At 40.4% G+C, this 25790-nt stretch overlaps 1 protein-coding gene across 6 annotated transcripts in view; it reads left to right on the top strand.

Moving 5' to 3' along the window:
- The window catches only part of DMD (dystrophin), a 3186583-nt gene that overhangs the window by 1692314 nt on the left and 1468479 nt on the right, over positions 1-25790 (top strand). For all 6 annotated transcript variants that reach the window (XM_044284724.1, XM_044284721.1, XM_044284723.1 and 3 more), the window contains one exon: positions 4800-4953. In XM_044284724.1, the coding sequence (XP_044140659.1) occupies positions 4800-4953 (154 nt within the window). The remainder of the gene's footprint in view (positions 1-4799; positions 4954-25790) is intronic.

Here is a 25790-nt window from a genome sequence, read left to right as displayed (position 1 = left end):
GATTTCAGTCCGGCTCCCGACACAGGCACAGGTAAGTGCTTACCTGTGATTCGCTGGACGGGTGAGTCAAGAATGCAGCCTGCATGTGTTCGTTGGCGAACACTGCAAACTGACCATCACTGCTTATAATATAATTTCTATATAGTGCATTTGTATTGTGCAGCAGCTGTGTGAGGTTCTGCTGAGATACCACAGCTATACAGAGGGACAAACTCAACTGGAATAACTAATTACAACTGGTGTTATATACCTGTTGCCCCAAAATAAACTGATTAAGGGTTTTGATATACCTGCTTCCAGCAAATACTCATTAATGGGGCTATATATACCTGCTTCCACAAATACTGCTCTTCTGAAAATTACAGGCAGAGGAAGAGGCAGTCCATTCCGCAGGGGTGGTAAGGTGCACCAGTCCAGAGCCTAAGTAGGAAGTTGGAGAAGGTGCATTCGATTACGTCAAAGGACGCACCAGAGTTGGTTAAGTGGCTCACTCAGCCTTCCGCTTCTGCACCCTCCTCATCCTCTGTATCGGCACCCGCCTCACTCTCTGATGATGACGTTTCAATGGACATCACATGGGTGCCCACAAGAGAGGAAGAGGAGGGGAGTTCAAAGGGAGAGAAGGAGCAGCAGATAGGGAGGAGAAGAAGGAGAAGCAGGCAGAACTCGCAGTGCACAGGAGGCAAAAAGCAGACTGCAAATGTATCTGAAGCCAGCCATCCACCAGGCACGTCTGGTGCTCCCAGGACTCCGGCACATGGCTCCACAGTGTGGGCTTTTTTTAATGTGTCAGCTCCTGACAATAGTGTTGCCATCTGCAGCCTGTGCTGTCAACGCATAAGTCGCGGTAATCCCAACACTCACCCAGGGACCACCGCCTTAGAAAGGTACCTGGCTTCGCATTACTGAGCCCAGTGGGAGCAACACTGTCAGAATCCACAAAGCCACACTACTGCCATATAAACTGGTGGACTTGGAGGCCTTTAGAAAATTTGTGGCAATTGGGACACCACGCCAGTGGCTGCTCATATGCAAAACATGCAGACTTTTGCGGCCATTTGATGAGATCACCAAACTGGTCAGTCGCAACCAGGGCACCATCAGTAACATTGTACCTTACACCTTCTTTCTGGAGCATACATTGCGTTGTGTCATTGATTAAGCCTTCGAGGGGCAAGAACAAGAAGATGAGGAAGCCGCAAAGCTGAATGAATTCGGGGGGGGGGGGGCTACTCCATCTGAGTCAAGTCATCAGGAGTCTGAAGAGGATTTAGAGGAGGATGGTGCCTGGGGGGAGGCTGAGGAGGAGGAGCAAGAAGAGCAGGCTTTACATTTTTCTGGGATCCCTGGTGTTGTCCGTGGATGGGGGAGGAGACCGAGGACGACATTCTCCTGGGCGATGAGCAGGAGCCAGGGTGCTCCACCGCAACAAATTTAGTGCAAATGGGGGCCTTCAAGCTCCAGTGTTTGAAGAGGGACTCCCATATAAAAAGCATAAAGGGCAAGGACCAGTACTTGGTGGCAACGTACTTAGACCCCCGGTACAAACACAAAATGGTGGACATGTTACCAGCATCACAGAGGGCTAGCAGAATGCAGCATTTCCAGACCTTGCTTCGAGAGATGCTGCATTCTGCTGTTGCAGGCACTGGCAGACGAATTTCCACCCACAGAGAAACAGTTGCAAGAACCAATCCTACAGCGCAAGCAAGAAGAGGGCGTTTTGAAGATGTGTTGGTTACTTTGGATATGAGATCATTCTTGCAGCCAACCCATCGACAGCCATCCTCTGCCTCAGGGAGTGCCTAGACCAACAGGTGTCTGACTACATTGGGTTAATGGTCGATGTGGACGCTCTGAGAAGCCAGGAACCCCTGTACTACTGGGAGTGCAGGCTTGACCTGTGGCCAGATCTGGCACAATTTGCCATGGAAATCTTGGCTTGCCCCTCGTCGAGTGTCCTGTCCGAAAGGACGTTCAGCGCAGCAGGGGGTATTGTGACCTTTAAGCGCACCCGCATAGCTCATGACAGTGTGGACTAACTCACATTATTAAAAATGAATGAGGCATGGATCTCAGAGGAATTCAACTCCTGTGATGAACACATTTAATTGAATTTCCTCATGCCAGACCACACATATTTGCCACCACTCAGAGCAAATAATGGTCCCTGTCTTATGCAAATACAGCGGCATAAAAGGCCTTTGCTGTTCAGTGAATGCCCAATGTTTGGGACCTTGGAGGAATTCAACACCTGTGACAACCACGTGTTATCGAATTTCAACTATTATTATTATTATTTTTTTTCAAGAGGGGTGATTACGTTAGCTATGTTTTAATCCAATTTTATATTTTTTGTTCTATTAAACATATGTATTTGACATATATTTGTAATAGCCTACATTAAAATTGATATCCAATGACCGTCTAATATACCTCCAGCAACATAATCACTTGATGTTTTCTGTCCGGTGAATGAATAATTTTTTGGGCTTGTAGTCCACTGGCCTGCAGTAAAATTGACATCCATTGATCGTCTAATATACCTCCAGCCACATAATCACTTGATCTTTTATGTACGGTGAATGCATAATTTTTGGGGCCTGTAATCTAACTGGTAAACAGTAAAATTATTTTATGGTGACCACCTAATGTACCTCCAGCCACATTATCAATTGTTCTTTCCTGTATGGTGAATGGATAATTTTTGGGGCCTGTAGTCCACTGGCCTGCAATAAAATTGATATCCAATAACCGTCTACTATACCTCCAGCCACATAATCATTTGATGTTTTCTGTCCGTTGAATTCCTAATGTTTGGGGTCTGTACTCCCGTGGCCTGAAATAAAAATTCAGGTCACATTTTTGAGTTTCCCTTTATGACGCATAAAAATGGCCCCTGATTAAAATACATATTTTTGTTGGGAATTTTTGCCCCCCTCTGGTATGTCACTGTCCATGTTGTGGAAAAATTTGTGCACTTCTAGTTAGTATTTGGTGGCTGCAAATACGAGCTGAATGTTTTTCAGGTTTGCCTGCCATTAAAGTGAATAGGGCCCGACGCAAAATTGCAGTTCGCGAACATTTGATTGCGTTCGTGAACTGTCCCAGCCAATGTTCGTCTATCACTACATAGAACATTTGAAATATCAGCGTAAAATGATGGTCTTTGATAAATCTCCCCTAAAATGTTTAATGATGTTATCCTTGTGTACCAGTGTGGATTAGCAAAAGGATAGTAAAGCAATTTACAATAGTAGCAGACACATTGTAACATTCTTTACAGGTAGGAGCAGCAATTTAAAAACAAGTGAAAGATTTGAGATCTGAAAAACATTGATATGTTCCACTTCTAAGTGTCCACAAAATGATACTCCATGGGCATTTAACTTGAATTATGAAATGCCTTCCTCTGAAAATATATGCTGTAAGCACTGATATGAGAATACTTAGGTGTATTAAGTGCCAGTGCCGGTCTAAGGAGCATCTGACAGAATAGAAAATATCATGCAGCCAATTTCTGAAAAAAAGAAATAAATCCAGTTGAAGAGAAACTCTAGTAATTTTTTTCCTGCATGCATTTATTAGTTATGTATTTTTTTTTATTATTTTGTCAGCAATTCAATAAGTTTGCACACTTTCTTAGCTACAAGTGAGTACCAGTGTGTACACTGTGGTCTTTATGAAATGTAGTATTGTAATGTGCTATAATGTACAGTACATTAGAAGGATTTGTGGCTCATGTTTTGAGATGAGCAAATTGATTCTGAACTATTTAGGTCAATTTTGAGTCGGAATTTTTGGCAATTCGATTTTGCCAAATTTCTTAACACAAGCCGTTTTTCAAATTGGAAGACAAAAAAGATAATAAAAGGAGGATTACATGACCCCAGGCAGGTAAACACACCAGCAGGCATTTGCATCAAATTGTGAAAAATGATCAGACTTTCTTTTAAGCATAAAAACAGTACAGTTTGTTTTTTAAAGTGATTGTCAATTTTTAGATGACTAAAGTTGGATTGGCATTAAAAAGCTTGAAATGAGTTGCATACAGTCCTAGGAAATCGCAGAATGTCATCTACAACTTTGCATGGCAATTGGAGCCCTTTTTGTTTCAAGTTTGGGACCCAAACTGAATAGCCCATCCATTCTGCCAAATCAAATTCGAATTGAATTTCAAGAAATTCACTGATTACTACTTATGTTGATACATACCATTCACATGTCTACCTCCTGGCACTTTAATTATGAATTTAGTATGTTGTTCATATATACACTTTTTTTTTACCATATAATTCAACAAACCCATAGGTCTGGACCATATATACCCATGAGAAAAGGTTTTCAATTGATTATATTCTTAAAGGCTACTTTGTTTTTTCTACAGCATATTCTTTTATTTTCATTCTGAACCTTTTCGGATATTCTCTACCACTAATAACAGTCTCTGTAAACCTTTTGTAATGAATAATGTGTTGCCAATAATCAAATTAACTCTAGTAACCAATATAAAAAGTTGTTGATAGCTGTTTGGAAAAGGTAACATAAAAAAGCAGAAAAATGTTATTGGGGTAAATGCAGCACAGCAAGGTACAAGCTATGCTACTGTAATTTGGTTATTGAAATGGTTATTAAATGATTTAGCTTTAAACATTTTATTTCTGTGTTTACTTTTGATTTATATATACATAACTTTAACTGTTTTATATTCTAATATTATATATTATATTCAACTCCTAGAGTGCACCAGCAAATTGCAATTACAGTTTGGTTGAAACACAGATTTTTCTTGTTCTCAGGAAGTTTGACATGTCTCTGGAGCAGTGGATGAAACTACAGGATGACATGAATAACCTCAACCAGTGGCTAGGTGAAGCTGAGACAGTTCTTGCTGATCAGCAAGGTGAAATACGAGATTTGGAGAAGGCTAAACAGCACCTGCAGAGGGTGAAGGTAGGAATTACAAAAATTGATAATTGCCAAATATTGAATTTGTTTTTTTCAGACTGTTATCAAAAATACTTGCCTTAATCGACGGTCTGCCAGTTACTGGTTGAAATTCTGACTGTAAACTATGCATTCTCTTTGAATGACAAGAATTATTGCTCTTGGGTTTGTATGTGTTGCTTATTAATCAGCAAAGAAATCTTGCAGAGTAATATGAAATTGCTAAACTGGTGTTTCATAGCAAGGTAGTACATTCTCTGCTTTTCAATTTCATCCTAAGCAACAAAACAATCTGCATTAGACAAATGTCATTACACAATAGCAGAATATACATTAAAAAGTGTATTGACTTTCAAAAGGTTCAAAGCATTAGAACCAATCATGCAGCGTTATAGAGATTTACGCAATCCTAGACATCTGAAATGAGATATGACTGTACAGTATATGTTGGATAGAACTGTGTAAATATAGTCTTATACAATAGAGTTTATCTAAGTAAAATTTGAGGGCAAAGAGTGTACATTCACACAAAATTCCTTTCATGCTTGCAAAATATGGCAACTAAGAGAAAATCTCAAGTGAATTTGATTGTTTTAGAACAAATTAAGATCTGTAGAATTTTGTTGATACAAGTACCAAGTAATGAGGGTATCAACTTATTTCAAAGCATAGGGATTTGTGGGTTTGTTTCAGCTGAATTATATGATTAATGACTTTGTGATGTAGTGTATGTTGAAAGCCACAGCATACTTACATGTTTCACAATAGTCAAACATAATTTATTTTCTAATTCTAAATAAGTTAAAAATTCAGTGTTCTTTATTAAATCTTTATCATGATTAGAGCTCTTTCAAATCCCATGTATAGAAATGGTTTTAAAGATAACATGCTGACTGACTTCAGTTGCCACTAGATGGACTGTGGGATGCTGCAAGTTCCCAAGTTCCACTTAGCGGTGGCTAGCGAAAGCAAACATTTTAAATCTTTGTCTAAGCAGCATATTTGAAGATTTAAAGATAGAGATGAGCAAAGTTCTCAAAACTTTGATTTTGGATACATCACGAAGTGCATTTATTTGTAGTGGGTGCCACCCCCGTCATTGAATCCCTCAAATACCATGTTCAGCGCTGATCGCGGCATCTGAGATGACCATTGAGGGCTGTCGGAGTTAATCTGTTATATATTTTTTTTAAATACTCACCTTATCTATTTGCTCATAATGAGTCTGATGCGGCCATCTTGATTGAAGATCCAGCTCGAAATCTCGCGTGGTCATCACACTGGCCGGTGTGGTGACATCAAACATCTTTGCGCATGAGATTTAACATGGGATCTTTAATCAAGATAAATGTGGGGTACTATTTGTGAGCAAATTAATTTGTTACCATGAAGCACGAGGACATTTCATGGAGGAGTTCCCCGAAAACACCATTAAACACCATTTAAAAGATATATTAAAACCAAAAAGTTAGGCTACCAACAAAGAGATGAGAGTCAATTATAGAGCTGTAGTAAATAAATAAAGTCTAGAAGCGGAAAAGGAGTTGGGTTTTCCTAGTTATGAAATTGAGTCAGGGTTTCTATATTCTAAAGTAATAGTTGTATCCTGCAAACTCTTCTATCTTACAAATGTGGTGTACTTATGTAGTCTATAAGTCAGAAGTGTGTGTGTGTGTGTGTGTGTGTGTGTTTATGTGGGGGGGGGGGGGTGTATAAGTCCTACCACTTCAGCAAGATTAAAGGTTTGTCTGCTAAAATGACAAAAAGTGGGTACGTTTTTGTTCAAGGGGATAAACCTTGGCTGTGTCAATTATGAAAGGTTAGTTCCACTGTGAGTGAAATCTTGGGGGAGCACACCTTTTATTATTAACTTCATGACAGAATTGTTTTACCATGGGACAGCCCGACCAGTAATGTACCAGTGTGCCAGCATCAGAGTAACAGCTAACTCGAGGAAAAAAGCCTATTAAAAAAATATTTTTATATAGTTTTGAATAGTTTTCTTTCACACATATAAAGCGAGAGATCCCATTAGAGTAACAAAAAAAAGATGATATCTCTGCCTTGCTGAAGGTTTTTTTCAAGTGCCTTTTCCAATGAGGCATCATAATGGCACTTAGTGGGATCTTGGACTATGAGCAAATTATTATAAACTTTGGAATGGGAGGGGCATGCAGAAACAAAGTAAAGTATTCAATCCTTGTCAGGTCTAAACATGACTTAAATTTGGGGCTGATAAATGACAGACATGTTGCATTGTTGTTTCTGGTCTTGCTGTTTATTGCTATTAAAGGGCTATAAAGAAAATTGATTGAAGGTACAAGTCGATAAAGTTCTGTAAGATACAGTTGCAAGAAAAAGTATGTGAACCCTTTGGAATGAAGTGGATTTCTGCACAAATTGGTCATAAAATGTGATCTGATTTTCATCTAAGTCTCAACAATAGACAATCACAGTCTGCTTAAACTAATAACACACAAAGAATTAAATGTTATCATGTTTTTATTGAACACACCATGTAAACATTCACAGTGCAGGTGGAAAAAGTATGTGAACCCTTGGATTTAATAACTGGTTGAACCTCCTTTGGCAGCAATAACTTCAACCAAACGTTTCCTGTAGTTGCAGATCAGAAGTGCACAACGGTCAGGAGTAATTCTTGACCATTCCTCTAAGGATAGCCCCTGGCCCTATCTTATATAAAGGTAGGCATAAGGCCATCCTTTATATAAGATAGGGCCAGGGGCTATCCATAGTACTTAGTATATTGGGCAAACTAGATGGGCCAAATGGTTCTTATCTGCCGACACATTCTATGTTTACAGAACTGTTTCAGTTGAGTAATATTCTTGGGATGTCTGGTGTGAATCGCTTTCTTGAGGTCATGCCACAGAATCTCAATCGGGTTGAGGTCAGGACTCTGACTGGGCCACTCCAGAAGGTGTATTTTCTTCTGTTTAAGCCATTCTATTGTTGATTTACTTATATGCTTTGGGTCGTTGTCCTGTTGCAACACCCATCTTCTGTTGAGCTTCAGCTGGTGGACAGATTGCCTTAAAAAAAACAGATCCTCTCTGTTGAGCTTCTGCCTTTACTCGGTCAGCATTTGGTCAGTAATCCATCAGTATTGCTAAAGCCAAAAAAAAAACAGGAATAGATTGTACCCCAATAGGTTGGCGAAACGCGCGTTGGGGCACAGGCATTACTTTTGCCTCGGGTACTTCGCTCATCATGGGTAATTAATAATGTTTCTCACAGTTATATGGTGTTATTTACATGCAATGGTTGTGTGGTTTGTGGGTTTACCATTGGGCCATAATATATGATCTGGTGACTTTTCTAACAGACCACTGGTTGTCCCAAATCACCTACATGCAGTTTTATCTTCACTGTATGTTTATTGACATATTTACTGTGGGCATTTTGTTGTTGTATGTTGCACCAGTGTCTATTGCAGCTAGCAGCTGTGGTCACTTGCAGACCCTTTTTATACACACTTTCATATGCGGACCCTTTGACTTACTTAGTGTCATTTTTGACTGGACACGGTTCCGGCCTGATATTGGTCCCCATTCATCGCGTGTATATTTCAGTTGCACCATCAATTATAATTTTTTTGCACAGTGTTAGTTTCACGTATTTACACTGTGCATTGTGGGGGTATTCATACATGTTTTACCCAGGGATATTTACATCATTATCACATTCAGTTAAGTACCTGTGCGATTAGCTCTATCAGGGGTATCAGGAGTGAGGTAGCAGCAGCAGCATAAGGAAACCACAGAGTGGCAAGGTGACATAGTAGGGAGGTGGTGGCAGCAGCAGCATGAGGAGACCGCAGAGTAGCTCATTTACATAGTGTTGAGGTGGCAACAGCATGAGAAAGCCACAGAGTGGCCCAGTGACATAGTTTTGAGTTAGCAGCAGCACGAGGAGGCCAAAGACTGGCAAGGTAACATAGTATGGAGGTGACAGCAGCATGAGGAGGCCACAGAGTGGTCCATTTACATAGTGTTGAGGTGGCAACAGCATTAAAAAGCCACAGAGTGGCCCAGTGGCATAGTGTTGAGATAGCAGCAGAACGAGGAGGCCAAATACTGGCAAGGTGACAGTGTGGAGGTGGCAGCAGCATGAGAAGGTCACATAGAGAGTGGCCTATTTACATAATGTTGAGGTAGCAACAGCATTAGGAAGCCACAGAATGGCCTAGTGACATAGTGTTGAGTTAACAGCAGCATGAGGAGACCACAAAGTGGCAAGTTGATATAGTGTGCAGGTGGCAGCAGCAGAATGAGGAGGCCACAGACTGGCCCAGTGACACAGTGTTGATATAGCAATAGCATGAGGAGAACACAGAGTAGCCCAGTGACATTATGTTAAGTTATCAGCAGCATTAGCAGGACACAGACTGGCAAGGTGGCATAGTGTTGAGTTAGCAGCAGCATAAGGAGGCCATAGTGTGGCCCATTTACCTAGTGTTGAGGTGGCAGCAGCATGTGAAAGCCACAGAGTGGCCCATTGACATAGTGTTGAGGTAGCAGCAGCATTAATAAAACCACAGAGTGGCAAGGTGACATAGTGGCTATGTAGTGGCAGCAGCAGCATGAGGGGACCACAGAGTGGCCCATTTACATAGTGTTAAGGTGGCAACAGCATGAGACAGCCACAGAGTGGCCCAGTGACATAGTGTTGAGTTAACAGCAGCATGAAGAGACCACAGAGTGGCAAGGTGATATAGTGTGCAGGTGGCAGCAGCAGAATGAGGAGGCCACAGAGTGGCCCAGTGACATAGTATTGATTTAGCAATAGCATGAGGAGAACACAGAGTGGCCCAGTTACATTATGTTAAGTTATCAGCAGCATTAGCAGGCCACAGACTGGCAAGGTGGCATAGTGTTGAGTTAGCAGCAGCATAAGAAGGCCATAGTGTGGCCCATTTACCTAGTGTTGAGGTGGCAGCAGCATGTGAAAGCCACAGACTGGCCCAGTGACATAGTGTTGAGATAGCAGCAGCACGAGGAGGCCAAGGACTGGCAAGGTGACAGTGTGGAGGTGTCAGGAGCATGAGGAGGCCACAGAATGGCCTAGTGACATAGTGTTGAGTTAACAGCAGCATGAAGAGACCACAGAGTGGCAAGGTGATATAGTGTGCAGGTGGCAGCAGCAGAATGAGGAGGCCACAGAGTGGCCCAGTGACATAGTATTGATTTAGCAATAGCATGAGGAGAACACAGAGTGGCCCAGTGACATTATGTTAAGTTATCAGCAGCATTAGCAGGCCACAGACTGGCAAGGTGGCATAGTGTTGAGTTAGCAGCAGCATAAGGAGGCCATAGTGTGGCCCATTTACCTAGTGTTGAGGTGGCAGCAGCATGTGAAAGCCACAGAGTGGCCCAGTGACATAGTGTTGAGATAGCAGCAGCACGAGGAGGCCAAGGACTGGCAAGGTGACAGTGTGGAGATGTCAGGAGCATGAGGAGGCCACAGAATAGCCTAGTGACATAGTGTTTAGTTAACAGCAGCATGAGGAGACTACATAGTGGCAAGGTGATATAGTGTGCAGGTGGCAGCGGCAGAATGAGGATGAGAATGGCCCAGTGACATAGTGTTGATATAGCAATAGCATTAGGAGGAGTGGCCCAGTGACATAGTATTGATTTAGCAATAACATGAGGAGAACACAGAGTGGCCCAGTGACATTATGTTAAGTTATCAGCAGCATTAGCAGGCCACAGACTGGCAAGGTGGCATAGTGTTGAGTTAGCAGCAGCATAAGGAGGCCATAGTGTGGCCCATTTACCTAGTGTTGAGGTGGCAGCAGCATGTGAAAGCCACAGAGTGGCCCAGTGACATAGTGTTGAGATAGCAGCAGCACGAGGAGGCCAAAGACTGGCAAGGTGACAGTGTGGAGGTGTCAGGAGCATGAGGAGGCCACAGAATGGCCTAGTGACATAGTGTTGAGTTAACAGCAGCATGAAGAGACCACAGAGTAGCAAGGTGATATAGTGTGCAGGTGGCAGCAGCAGAATGAGGAGGCCACAGAGTGGCCCAGTGACATAGTATTGATTTAGCAATAGCATGAGGATAACACAGAGTGGCCCAGTGACATTATGTTAAGTTATCAGCAGCATTAGCAAGCTAGAAGACTGGCAAGGTGGCATAGTGTTGAGTTAGCAGCAGCATAAGGAGGGCATAGAGTGGACCATTTACATAGTGTTGAGGTGGCAACAACATGAGAAAGCCACAGACTGGCAAGGTGACATAGTGTGGAGGTGGAAGCAGCATGAGGAGACCACAGATTGACCCAGTGGCAAAGTGCTGATTTAGCAATAGCATGAGGAGAACACAGAATGGCCCAGTGACATTATGTTAAGTTATCAGCAGCATAAGCAGGCCACAGACTGGCAAGGTGACATAGTGTTGAGTTAGCAGCAGCATGAGGAGGCCATAGAGTGGCCCATTTACATAGTGTTGAGGTGGCAGCAGCATGAGGAGGCCACAGACTGGCAAGGTGACATAGTGTGGAGGTGGAAGCAGCATAAGGAGACCACAGAGTGGCAAGGTGACATAGTGTGGAGGTGGTGGCAGCAGCAGTATGAGCAGGCAACAGAATGGCCCAATGACAGAGTGTCGAGGTGGCAGCAGTATGAGGAGGCCACAGACTGGCAAGTTGACATACTGTGGAGGTGGAAGCAGCAGCAGCATGAGGAAGCCACAGAGTGGCCGAGCGATATAGTGTTGAATTAGAAGCAGCATGAGGAGGCCACAGATTGGAAAGGTGACATAGTATGGAGGTGGCAGAAGCAGCAGAATGAGGAGACCACAGAGTGGCAAGGTGACATAGGTTGGACGTGGCAGCAGCATGAACAGGCCATATAATGGCCCAGTGACAGAGTGTGGAGGTGGCAGCAGCATGAGGAGTTCATAGACTGGCAAGGTGACATAGTATAGAGGTAGCAGCAGCAGCATGGGGAGACCACAGAGTGGTAAGGTGACAAAGTGTAGAGGTGGCATCATCAGCAGCATGAGCAGGCCATAGAATGACCCAGTGACAGAGTTTGAAGGTGGCAGCAGCAGCATGAGGAGGCCACAGACTGACAAGGTGACAATGTGGAGGTGGCAGAAGCATCATGAGGAGACTTGAGTGGTAAAGTGGCAGCAGCATCAGGAGACCACAGAGTGAACCGTTGACATAGTGGGGAGGTGGGTGGCAAAATAGTACCTGCCAATGATGGTGAGTGTAAGAAGGAGCCCTTGGCATCAGATGTGTGGCATTAGGTGGGTGGCAGCATCAGAATAGTAGCTAAGGCAGGTAACCAAAATGAACTAGTCTCTTTTATCAAGGTTTGGGTGAGGCAGCATTGATGATCTAATCTGATGTATCAGGCATTGGTGGGTGGAAATTCTGGCTCTGATGGCACACTACTGGCCGTGCAGGACAGCTTTTCCAGGGCAAACTCGGCCAGTTGCGGCAACAAATCCAGTTTGTCTGCCCAGTAGATCAGCGGATCTTCAATGTGGGGTGGCAGGGTGCTGTCCAAGTATGCCACCACCTGCTGGTTCAGGTTCTGCTCCAGGTCTAGCTGCTGATGATGATGATGGGTAGCTAAACCCTGAAAATCCTTTCAATAGTCATGGTGCAGGATTGGTCGAGGTGAGTGTTCTGCTTTAAGGCAGGGGTAGTCCAGAGAGAATTGAGGGATAGTTTACCTGGATCTCGTATGGAGACCTTAAATAAATTGGACCCAACTTCTTATGTGGAATCCAGGATGGACCACTGATCACCAATGAAGTTGGACCCGGGGACATTGAGCCATACCATATTGCCACTCATTAAGACAGCAGAACATTGTGATCAAGGGACATCAATCCATGATATTTCTGTGAGTAGGTATGGGCTGGATGTGATTCACACTTTTCTCTTTAAAAATCTCTTTATTGATTTTCAGCACATAGAGATTACATAGACAAGAAAATGAGAACTGAATGCTCAGAGAGATGAACAGTCTGGCTTTGCAAAAATGTATGGCATTGTACATGTATAAAAACATTCCTTTACAATCTAATCAGGTGCCCTTGCAAAAGACATCAGGACTGTGAAAGAAGCAATAATGCCACTGTGATGACCTTGTAGTCATATTGATGATTTAGTCATGTGGCATAAGTATGTAGAGCAATACTATACAGAGTGGAAACTTAGATGGATGAAGGGGGGGGGGACAAGGTAAGATATGGGGAGGATGAATATAAGAGCATAATAGCTATGATGTATGGCTAAAGCCAATGGGTGATCGTGTCTGGGTATTGCAAGCATAGTAGAGGGTGGTGATTCTCGTCCGTCTGGTTGTGTCTACTGTGTTAGGGTCTTAAATTACAGCACTATAATCTCTGGGATATCCTGAAGGAAGAACTGGGAGAGTATGGTGTCTCAACAGGTTTTGGAATTAGTTGCTGTTTCTCCACTCCTCCCAAGGAGACCAAATTGCAGTGTATTTATGGTGAAATCTTTGTTCCCAGTGCGAAAGCTCTTCTAATCTGGAGATAGATTCTACCCTATCTATCCAGAGAGCCATTAAGGGAAGGGGCTTCAGACTTCCAATTAGATGCTATCAGTAACCGTTCCATAGCTAATAGAATCCTTAACAATCATTTCTTTGATTTAGTTAATGCATCTGGTAAGAGCGCCAATAGGGCAATTTTGGGGCATGTCTGAAGTTTTGAGTTATCTATTTTTAGGATGTGCGTTATGTTGTCAAATACTGTTTTCCAAAAGGTCACGAGCAAGGGGCAGGACCAACAGATGTGTAGGAAGATGCCTTTATCTGTTTTACATCTCCTGCAGAGATCAGAAGTTGTACCGTTTATCATTTTTAGTTTGACTGGGGTTAGGTACCACCTAGTCAAGACCTTGTAAGCATTCTCTTGTATGGTGGTGCACCTTGAGGTCAGTTTGGGGGCCAGCAGTATGTCATGAATATCGGAGTCTGTGAACTTCCCAGATCCTTTTCCATTCTTTAATAAAATGTAATGAAGAAGGATACTCAGAGTAGGGTAGGTTACGGAAAATGGTGGAGATTTGCCTAGGAGGGTACTGTGATTGGGTTAGTAGTTTTTCGAACCAAGAAAGTGCAGATGGCTGGGTCTCTAATCCTGTTACCTTCTTAAGAGAGGAGCAGATGAGAGCATATTGTAAGGTATTTAAGTGAGATGTTTGTAATTTTGTGCTAACGGAGGAGGCGTCTAAGAATGTTCCTTCATGGTCTAACAATTCACTCGGTGAAAGCTGTGAGTGTCTCAGTTGACATGGTAAAGAGAGATAACCTTCACCGAAGTACAGAAGACAGTCTCCTATCATTATCAGGGATAAAGGGTATGGTGAGCAAGACTCTCGTATTTCAGAGGATTTCCAGATTGACAGTGAAACTCTCCGTGTTCCAGACTAGCCCTTCCCGACTGGACAAAATGGTGGATCTTCACCACGCAGCGGTATGTTTGTGTCAGCAGTACCTTTGCTGACTCTCTGGTCACCTTGTAGAAGGTTTTAGTTGGTCTCAGGGTGGGTTTCAGGAGTGGTAGCGGTCAATAAGTGGCGCGTCTAGCCTCCGGAAGTACAGGTACCCGCCAATACTATAGTCCACGGCCCATCTGGAGTGTAGGCCCGAGCTGTAACTTCAGCTATATTGTATCCAGTCACAGGGGAGTCAGACCAGGTTGGAGCTGGAGGCACATTTGGATCTTCTCAAAGAAGATTGGTGTTTTTTTCCTTTTATTAAGGGGTAGATGGCAGTAGATTAGTGTACTTCAGCAGAGCTGAGCCAAGATGCATCTTCACTCCTCAGCTTCCAGACACGCCCCCCGTGTATGTGATTCACACTTATGCTCCTTCTGAGAAAATGCCTGGTAGTGATATAGTCCCTCTGAAATAATTGCTTTTAGAACTGTTTATAAATTGTGTGGAGCTTTAGTCAATGTCATTAAAAGTTATTTTTAAAGGGATATTTAGTTCAATTCTGTTATAGCTAATACTGCACAAGTATTTGACTCCTAACAGCTCATGAGGAGTACCATCATCAATATTGTTCTCTGGGAAAACCCTTTAAAGCTGTTGTTTGTTCGAGGTTAGAATGGGGATAAGACTGACAATGTTTCTGGAAGAGATGATTTCTAATTTTGTGCACTCCCTTTATTCCTAGCTCAAGCAGCAAGAATGTAACTATATTCAATAGCATATTCTAGAATATAAGCAACATACGGGGTCACTTATGACTAGATATATGCCCCTTTTGTAGCATAAATCTGGTACATGGTGCGGCAAAATCTGCAACTTATTCCCCATTCACGCCAGGTCTAAAAAAGTGACATGGCGTGGGGGGGGAAAAGGGATGGCCGGCAGGCCTGTCTGATTCATGATTTTCTATGCCTGGTTTAGGTGTAGAAAATGGTCTAAATGTAAGACAGAAAGGAAAGTGTCTTAAATTGAGAAGCGGCTGTGTCTCTACATAACTTCTGCGATCCACAACTAGCTATAGGGCTTATTAGGACCAGTGTCTAAAAATCTTAATAAATGTGCCCCGTAGTTCATATTTTAGAGAGCTTTGTTTTTATTTGGTATAAGAAAATGCACATCTTTGGTTGATTAGATTTTTTACATTTAGAAATATATAATATCTATTCTATATTTTCACCCATTGCACCGTGGCAAGGTTAGTAAGTGCAATAGTCTTTTTCACCATTTTCCTTAGCTGTAGCCTATCATGTTAAAATATGAGTGTATTAAAGGTAGAGATTTGAATTTGATCCAAGAATTTGGGAACAACTATATTTTACAACAAATAACATTTGTTTTTATATTATCTTTTGTGGTGTATTTGTCTTACTGAGCTACTTTTGATTGCAGGAACCCTCCCTTCTATACAATATTTTGTCTTGCTTTCTGATTACTTCAGGCACAACTTCTAGTTTCTGCAAAGCATATATGATGGAATGTGCACAATATCAATACCTTAAGTTAAGCATCAGACAGAACCAGACTTTACAGCCTATTATTAGTTGAACAGAAAGTTGTTATTTGATCTCTCTGTATTGCAGACTATATTAAAAATTTTAAGGAAATCATAGAAAATGCTTTCACAAGTATGCATATGACCTTGTGATCCAAGCAAGAAATTTTCATTTCAAGACAGCTTTATGAAGTTCAGATAAGCCTAATCCTCTTTTTGTAGAATGCATTATTTTAATAAGTCATGTTGTTTGTTTAAAGACATTTGAATATTTGCATCTAAACCTTCAGCACTTGTTAATCAATAGAGAACTGATGTATGCCATATAAGTGCCAAGAGGTGGTTTTCAAGCAGCATATGAAATTTTCAAGATGTCTAGTGCATTGTTATTTGCCTTTTAACCACTTATAATCAGTTTAATATAAGGATTATTAGGAACACATTATTATAGAGGTTGTCCAGCCAATAAATATTGTTTAGAAAAGGCTCAAAATGCGTATTAAAAAATAAAACTCATACTGCTCTCACCAATACCCCAATTCTGTTCTTTCAGTGCTTCTTGCCCCTCATGGTGTCTGTTTACTGGTGCATTTCTACACGCAGGAATCACTGGATGAGGCGTGTCACTGTTATGGTCAATAATTGGCTGAGTGGCTCAAGGAAGTAGAGGCATGTGGGGGACTGAACAGCATCATTTTTAGTATAGCATTCTGAGCCTTTTCTAAATACTTTTTATAAGCCAGACAACTCTATTGAGAAAAGTAGAACGATTTTAGAGAAATTTAAATTTGTTTATATTACATGTTTTTCAATCGTCTTCCTTTTTTGACCCTGATAGCTAGAGATGATTGAAAATACAATAAATATCTGAGCCAACAACCTGAATTTTAATCATTGAAATATAAATATATGCAATGCAGTATCCTACCTCATATCATCTACTAATTTAAGAACAATTACTCATTTAAAATGTTCTTTAATGTTCTTAAAAAAAAAAACTATAGCTAAACAATGCATGCAAACCTTACATATACTTCCAACAGTTTGAAATGCCCTAACAAGAAGCAGGTAATAAAGGGAAAGTTGGACAGGACTATGTTCTACTTTGCTCTGATACAAGAAGGCTGGCTTTCCTGAGATCGCAAAGCACTGTTCCAGAATTTCCACTCCTTTATGCTTCATGCACACTAGTTCATCCAGTCCTCGGCTGCATCCAGTATCTGATTGTTACAAAAAAACAGGTACAGATGACACCGGGGGGCAGGAGGACGCTAGAGCACGATTTTTGTATGGATGAATACTGCAGACATTCCCTCCTTTCCCATTATCTAACCCAAATTCATACCTATGGTAGTTAAATTAAAATGTATTATTTATAACTTGATTGAGAGATTATGTTTTTCTAAGTGACTAATGCATCATTTAGTAACTGGTCATCAGATTTGGATGAACAGTTCCTCTTATAATTTCTGTTTTCCAAGTCAGGAGTCTCGGTATTTTGCACATCCTATGCTTCTCACGTTCTTGAAAGCCTATTAATTCTGTATAAAATTGTGTATAAGAATTGTGTCTAAGAATTTACTTCTAGGCAAAATTTTTTTTTTTACTTAATTAGCGAGGTGTCTTCTTTCAAGACGTTCTCCTGTCTGTTCGCCATTTCACTCTTCAGCTCTTGACTAGCACTTTTGAGGGGTCATTTACTGGGTAGAGTAAATAATTATAATTCAGGATTATTAGCAAATCTGTTTTGGTCACAGTTTTTTCCACAGTGTCCTTCCAAGTGCTTTTGGAGAGATACATATTTGACTTGTCTAAGCAAAGACTACAGTGGGGTCATTTACTAGAGACTGACATTTTATATACTAGTCCTAGTAAAAATCCCACTTGTGGAAGATCTTATCAGTCAGTCTGGCTTAGGCACATGCAGTCCGTGAGCCAGAAGAGAAATCTACTCTAGCAAGGAGCTAGAGTAGATTTCTGTTATTATATGCAACTTTTTTGGTGCACATATTGGTAAATTACCCAAAAGCTGTTACATACGGGCACCATCCTCATGCCCATACCCTGCCCACTTTTTGATAAAATGGAGAAGGTTTTAGAATCAGCTAAAAAGCAGTAGTTTGCCTTCTAAAAAGAGATATATCAATTTATTGGGCCAGATTTACTAATCCTATCTAATATTTAGAAATAGTCAATTAAAACCAGGCAGTGCAAAGATGCCCCATATTTATCACAGTGTCTCATGCTGGATGACAAAGTTGATACATCTTGCTAGAATTGTGACAATGTTGTCTAATATTGTCACAATTTTAGTTCCTGCTGTCACATTTTAAGTTCCATTCTAGCCAATGCCCCCTTTTTTATAATCTACTTTGTATCTAGTAAGGTGCAAAAAATGTATAAATCACATAGCAAATATGATACAAGGCATATATGCCAGTTATTTGGCACAAATTGAATCTTAGTAAATCAATCATTGTTTCCAACTGTCACTAATATTTTTTTTATTATTAATGTTTTTAATTGATTTTCTCAGCTGTGAGCAAAGACATTTGTATTGAATTTGACTTAATTTGGTAATTGTAAAAAAAATATATGTAGTATTGTATAAGAATTTATAGGGGTTATCACTTTTTGTTTCAAATTTGTGTCATTAATTCATTTGGACATTTTATATATGCTCTTCCCCATATAATGATCCATATAAATCTCCATCTTAATTTGCTTCATAGAAAAGGAACCATTATTTTGCTACCTTAAGTCACCATAAAGGCTATATTAAACATAAGCCAAAGATTATTGAATAAAACAATTTAATGTGACCAAAAAAACTATTTTTTTTATTCCTGTTTATTGTACACAACACATTATTTTTATGATGTATTTTTAGGAAGTTTTAACCTGAAATATTCTACTCACTGATCTAATTTTGAAATCAATAAAACTACAAGAAAATATGATATTGCAGAGACAGGCTGAGTCCGCATGTGAAGCCAACTTTGCTACCTCTCGAAACACATTTTGCCTTGACTGCCAGTTAATTTGATTAGATAAAAGTCATTTTGTAAATGAAAACAATGGCAGGGACTAATGGAAAGTAGGATGCTCTCTGACATTCTGGAAGTCACCAGCTTATTGCATTAGAGACGTGAACATGCTAGAACTCTAGGGGGCAATGACTATGCAATGTATTAATTACACTGAGAGCGTACTATGCACTAGACTAAACAACCTGCTAGGAAAGTCATGTCTTGGCAGAACCTCTTGCAAAGGAAATTAGATTTCAAAATGATAAGAGCATTATAATTGTGCTCACTGGATAAGGAACAAACCATATAAATGATCTTTATGTCAAATAGCCCTTCTCGCAGCATAGAAATTCACTTAAACATCACTTCTTTCAGCAGCATCATGCGGTGTACACAAATGGAACATAAAATTTGAACATCTCTAATAGCACACAGTTGGTTTATGTAGCGTTAGTAAAAAATTACATAAAGCAAGCCTTCAACTAACGAAACAGATGTATTTGTATTTTACGTCAAGCAATCAGTGCAGATGGCATTGGTTAAGTAAATTCAAAAACTGTCTTTAATATTCATGCTTTAGTGTTTAAAATTTTCTTAGTGCACTTGGAGTAATAAAATCAGAGAGATTTATGGAATATAAGATTCTTCTAACAAAACTGCCAAACTGTGATTTTAATGGTGTACTTGGCTATAAGCCATAGTGCTCCACTAACAAAGTTTAGAAGTGGTCTTCGTAGGCTTGTTTATTATCTTCTCATTTGGAAGATGCAAGTTATTTCCCCACATATGTTTTTATCCATTTCCCTGCAGTGAATCACTTAATGTCATGATACAGTTGAATGCCTCAGTTGAATATAGGAATAAATAGCTGCTTAATATAATTGTTACTCAAGCTCTATTTGAAGAATGCCAACTGCTGTATAACCAGAATATATATTATCTCATGTTGAGCATGCAGTGTTGCCAATAAGATGGTATTCCCAGAGATATACATATATTGTGAAACAGATGTAGCTTGTGCATTTGTAAACCTGTTAGAATCTACTAATCCAAACCCATATATTTAATTATTTAATGCTATTTTCAAAATGCAGATACCTACATGACTAATAATGTGTTTATAAGCCAATCAACGAATATTTAGACATATATCACAACTGTCACATGCAGTAGGTATGTACAATGGTGCCACAATGTTAATAGACTATTACTGAAAGGCATAGTTGCACTAATATCTACTGATGTCTATAAAATGAATGCTATTTGAATAAACCCAATATAAAGATATATTTTTAAATGGATCCTAAAAGTTTTTAAAGGAGAAACAGTTACTATAAAGCAACAGCATATAGTAGACTCATAAAAGTTGCCTTACAGATTAGGCAGCATTAGACTGAAGGTTGGGAACAGCAGTTGAACAAACAGTCTGCATTTTCAGTAACACTAGTTGAGGTATAAATGATTTTTCACCCAACCATTGGATGACAATTTAAAAAAACACAGATTTATTTTTAGAAGATGGCTGTCTGTAATCTGTTGGCTAAATCAATTATTAAATGTTAAATTTCATCCAAAAATGACAGCTTAGGTTGAAATCAACTATTTTGAACTAATGTAGACAAACTTGTATGGATATCTTAACGGGGCTGCGCAGGAGTTTTACCATATATTGATAAGCTATCCTCAGGCTTAATAAACATTACCAGTCATTTGCTGCCAAATTTAAAGGGGTTGGCAACTGTTTGGTTATTGTTGTTCAATGTGTTTATAAGGTGACTATATGGCACATACTATTATAGCCTTTGTTCAAATTCTGTGCCATTCTCTATATTTAATAAGGTATTCCCCTTGTGTTGTCCCATACCAATACCATAAAAAGGCAGCTGATTAAGGATCATGTGACTAGACAATTCACATTCATATGGTTCCTATTCTATTCAAATACACTGTACCTGCCATCAGCACTTGCACTGTTGGAAGTATAGTGTAGGTGTAGCATGTTTGAATAGAAGAGGCTACGAGATAGGTCATATGACCCTCCATCAGTGGTCATCTTATGGACAGGACCTTGATATGGACAGCACAGATTTGCCTAATAAGGGGCATGGCTTAAACGGGTCTAAATGGCACAGAATATCAACAAATATCATATTAGTAAGTGCCATATATTCATCTTACATGCACATTGGTCACAAATAGACAGAAAATGGCCAACCCCTTTAACTATAAAAATCTATAATTCTACAGAATGGAAACATGTTTGAATATGGTTCCTTCTCCGGGTGTTTCCATATCATAATTGATTGTGACCATTTTATGTGACCAAACATGATAATGCTAAATACTACTTCTACTACAACTACTACTAATGATGATAATAAAAATAATAATACTTTATATATTTTCAAAACAATAAATAAATAAATAAAGTATTCGTATTTTGTGAGAGCCTCAGGTAGTCAAAATGCATAATTATTTCTAGATCTGCATATTATTATTAGAAATGAGCGAATTTATCAAAAATTTGATTCAGCTGGTTCGCCTAATTTTCCAAAAAGATTTGATTAGATCCAAATTTCTTAGTGGTCAATCGCGTAAAAAAACTGCTATTTCCTGGCTGCAGAGAGCCTGTATAGTGGTGTACAACACTGTGCCTTGCATAGTGAGTCTGCTGTGGTAGTGAAACAATACTGTGAGTCAGTATGACACACAGATGACAGGTGTCGCTCTTAGAATCACTTAGAATCACTGCACACTTCACTTCTTTGGGCAGTTATGGCGTCAAAACTGACCAAACAACTCAAGTGTGAACTCAGCCTTACAGCTCAATGTTAGCGTCATTTATAAAGAAACGCGCAAACGCCCAAGATCCTATCATAGCGTGAAAAAGCGCACTTCTTTTACACCACATAGATGTCTACAGAACCTGTTCTATTAAATGTTTATACAAGTAGAGCTCCCCTGACAGAGTGGAGAGGGTGTTAGCAGTAAGATTGTGTTGACATCACTGATTAGCAAATTCTGATGGGACCATACAGGACTTAAAGCTGCTACGCAGACAGGATCCGTTGTGTCTCTCATTATTCTTTCTCACAGATCAGAAGAAGGGTCAAATAAATGATGATGTTAACCAGCCAAATAGGCAAAATATTGGCCCAGTCATGAAGTGGAGAGGGTGGGAACAGCATAAGAAGTCCACAGAGAGGCCTAATGACATAGTGTAGAGGTAACAGCAGCATCAGGAGACCACAGAGTGGCAAGGTGACATAGTGTGGAGGTGGCAGCAGCATCTGAAGACCACAGAGTGGCAGGGTGGCAGGGTGACATAGTGTGGAGGTGGCAGAAGCATCAGGAGACCACAGAGTGGTACATTTACATTGTGGAGGTGTCAGCAGCAGCAGCATAAGGGGGCCACAGAGGGGCAAGGTGACATAGTCTTGAGGTAGCAGCCGCATCAGGAGACCACAGAGTGGTAAAGTGACATAGTATGGAGGTGGCAGCGGCATCAAGAGACCACAGAGTGGCAAGGTGACATAGTGTGTAGGTGGCAGCAGCATCAGGAGACAACAAAGTGACTCAATGACAGAGTAGGGAGGATGGTGGCACTAACAGTACCCACTGACGATGGTTGGTGTAAGAAGGAGCACTTTGCATCAGATGTGTGGCATCATGCGTGTGTTCCATATTTTGGGTGGACAGGCGAGTTCTCCTTGATGTAACTATGGCCGCTGCTGCAATAAACACATGCTCCGATGCAACACTACTGGCCGGGCAGGACAGCTTTTCCAGGGCATACTCGGCCAGTTGCGGCCACAAATTCAGTTTGACTATCCGGAAGTCTAGTGGCTCTTCAATGTGGGGTGGCAGGGAGCTGTCAAGTATGCCACCACCTGCTGGTTCAACTGTGACATTGTAACAGTGACATTAGCTGTGCCACATCTCCAGTGTAAAGTATGCACGTCCCTAAAATATCTGACATCCAGTGTGCTTTTTCCGTAGGCAGTGTCATTACCAGGGCCACATCTGCAGTGTAACGTGTGCACTACAAAACTTTTTCTGTGACATGAAGTGTACTTTTTCCGTAGACGGTGTCCGCTTCTGACAGTGTCCTTAACAGGGCCACATCTGCAGTATAACGAGTGCGCTTCAAAAATTTATCTGTGACATACAGTGTACTTTGTTGCGTAGACGTTGTGGACAGTGACATTACCGGTGGTACCTGTCCTGAATAACGTTTCCTCATCCCAAACACCTGTGACATTCCATGTAATTTTTCATTAGCCGCTGGTGACAGCATTGACATTATCTGCAGGAGATGTCCTATTTGACGTTTCCACATCAAAAATACCATTTGTTTGTGCATACACTTCCAAATCCTACGCTAATATACATGTGACAGACTTTAAATCATATACAACATTTAAGACGAAGAAGGCGAGCAGTAAGGGACGGGGCAGTGGCCGTGATGCTGATGGTGCATGCAGAGGCCATGGCACTGGGCATGGTGAAACTGTGCCTGCTGCCAGAGCACAAGAAAAGCATCCACGATACCTAGATTCATGTGCCAGTTTGCAGGGCATCGCAGAAGACCACTCTTTAAGTCAGACCAGTGTGACCAGGTGGTCGGTTGGATTGCAGCAGATAATGCTTCCAGTCGCTTAACCACTTCACATCCGAGCCATTTACCCCCTTCCTGACCAGGCCTAATTTTGCAAATCTGATGTGTCACTTTATGTGGTAATAACTTTAAAATGCTTTTACTTATCGAGGCCATTCTAAGATTGTTTTTTCGTCACATATTGTACTTCATGACAGTGGAAAAACTGAGTCAAAATATTTCATTTTTATTTATAAAAAAATGTCAAATTTACGATTTTTTTTTAAATTTGCAATTTTAAAAATAGCAATGTCTCTGCTTTTAAAACAGATAGTGATACCTCCTAAAATAATTATTACTTTACATTTCCCATATGTCTACTTCATGTTTGGATCATTTTCAAAATTACATTGTCATTTTTTGGGACGTTAGAAGGCTTAGAAGTTAAGTAGCAAATCTAGATTTTTTTCAGAAAAATGCCAAAACCCACTTTTAAAGGACCAGTTTAGGTCTGAAGTCACTTTGTGGAGCTTACACAGTGGAAAAACCCCATAAATGACCCCATTGTAGAAACTACACTCCTCAAGTTACTCAAAACTAATTTTACAAACTTTGTTAACCCTTTACAGCAGGTTGTTACGGACACAATGATATCAAATATGTCTAATTTCTTTGTTTCAATTAGTGGCGTGTCTAGGGGGGTTGAGGGGTGCAGTTTGCTTCCATCAATACAGATAATATAGCGCTGGAGCGCTGATGCCCACAAACTGCGGCCGGGAACGGGAGCGCATAGTTCCCTGCCCAGCTGCCGATCAGCGCGATAGGCTTCAGGCCTAGTAGGAAGGCTCCTGTATAGAGCCGAAACGTTGCATGTCCTTTTTGGGTAAATAAAGTATTTTTTTGCATTTTTACCTTCTGGAGTGCTGCCCATTTTTACACATTTATATATATATATATATATATATATATATATATAACTGCACCACACAAGGACTAATAAAACCCCAATAACAAGAAGGTTTGCTGTACTTACAGAGGTATTTCAAACCTAAAATGGGCAGCAGTATAATGACAATTTGGATCCGCAGTCAGTGCAGAAAGGTGTAAAAGGATTGTTCCTAGATCCGCAGTCAGTGCAATAAGGTGTAATAGGATTGTTCCTATTACCCAGGCTGTAAAGACCCCTATTGAACCTTGTTCTGCTACAATACTTACAATAAATTCTCTCTATCTTTTCCCTACACTTCTAATGCTTTTTCCCTGAACTTCTATTGAGCAAAATATAAGTTTTCAAGTCTTTCCTAGCACTGTCCCTAGCGCCTGCTAACATCTCTCCCTGCACACATGAAAGTACACACGAAAATTTCTGAATCCAAGATGGCTAAGGCTATTTATAGGGCTGTGACATCCCAGGGCTGGCTGACTGCTGTATGGCTGCATGAATGGCATTGTGGGTGATCCCTCATTCCCAGAGTTCCTTGCTCCATGTCCTAACATGTGCAGTAGCGATTTTAGGAAAAAATGTGATTTGTTACCACGAAGCACGAGGAAATTCGGATTTGATGCTTATTTAATAATTCCTGACATTCGCATCAAATTCCACTTTGTCAGCTTTGATTCGCTCATCTTTAATTATTATCCCACATTTAGTCTGAGAAACACTTATTCTAAAATCTTGTTATACCCGAACCACTTATCATGTGTGCTTAGAAACAAAACTGTCGGCTTTTAAAATGTTATCAATATCTGTGCAATTTAAGATCATAGTAATGGTACAATATTGACAGTATACAGGTAATTGATTATGTCATTTGGCTGAAACATATAATTACTTCTCTGTGCTGTGGAGATGTGAGAATAGATCACATTTTTATGATGTTTATTCACTAATGTGTCAAAGCAGTTAGTGGTTGCAAAATGGCAATCATTTTAGAAGCCATTATAAATAAAAAATAATTGCAGTTTTAGAAATCGTTAAACTGTATATGACTGAATGTGAGAAAATGAAATCCTTTGTACACAAAAAAAGTCCAATAAGTTATATTCATCCATCCTAAGGCCTTACACCAAGATCTTTACACCACCATATACATATGTCTTCTATTTTTTCTTTCTTTTAAGGCCTCATGCACGCGACAGTTGTTTTTTGTGGCCGCCCCAAAAAAACTGATGCAGCATCCGTTTTTTTGGGAGGATCTGTTTTTTTCAACAGATCCC

Source organism: Bufo gargarizans, chromosome 3 (genome assembly GCF_014858855.1).
Source record: "Bufo gargarizans isolate SCDJY-AF-19 chromosome 3, ASM1485885v1, whole genome shotgun sequence".
NCBI lineage: Eukaryota > Metazoa > Chordata > Amphibia > Anura > Bufonidae > Bufo > Bufo gargarizans.
This window is presented reverse-complemented; position numbering and strand designations above follow the sequence as displayed.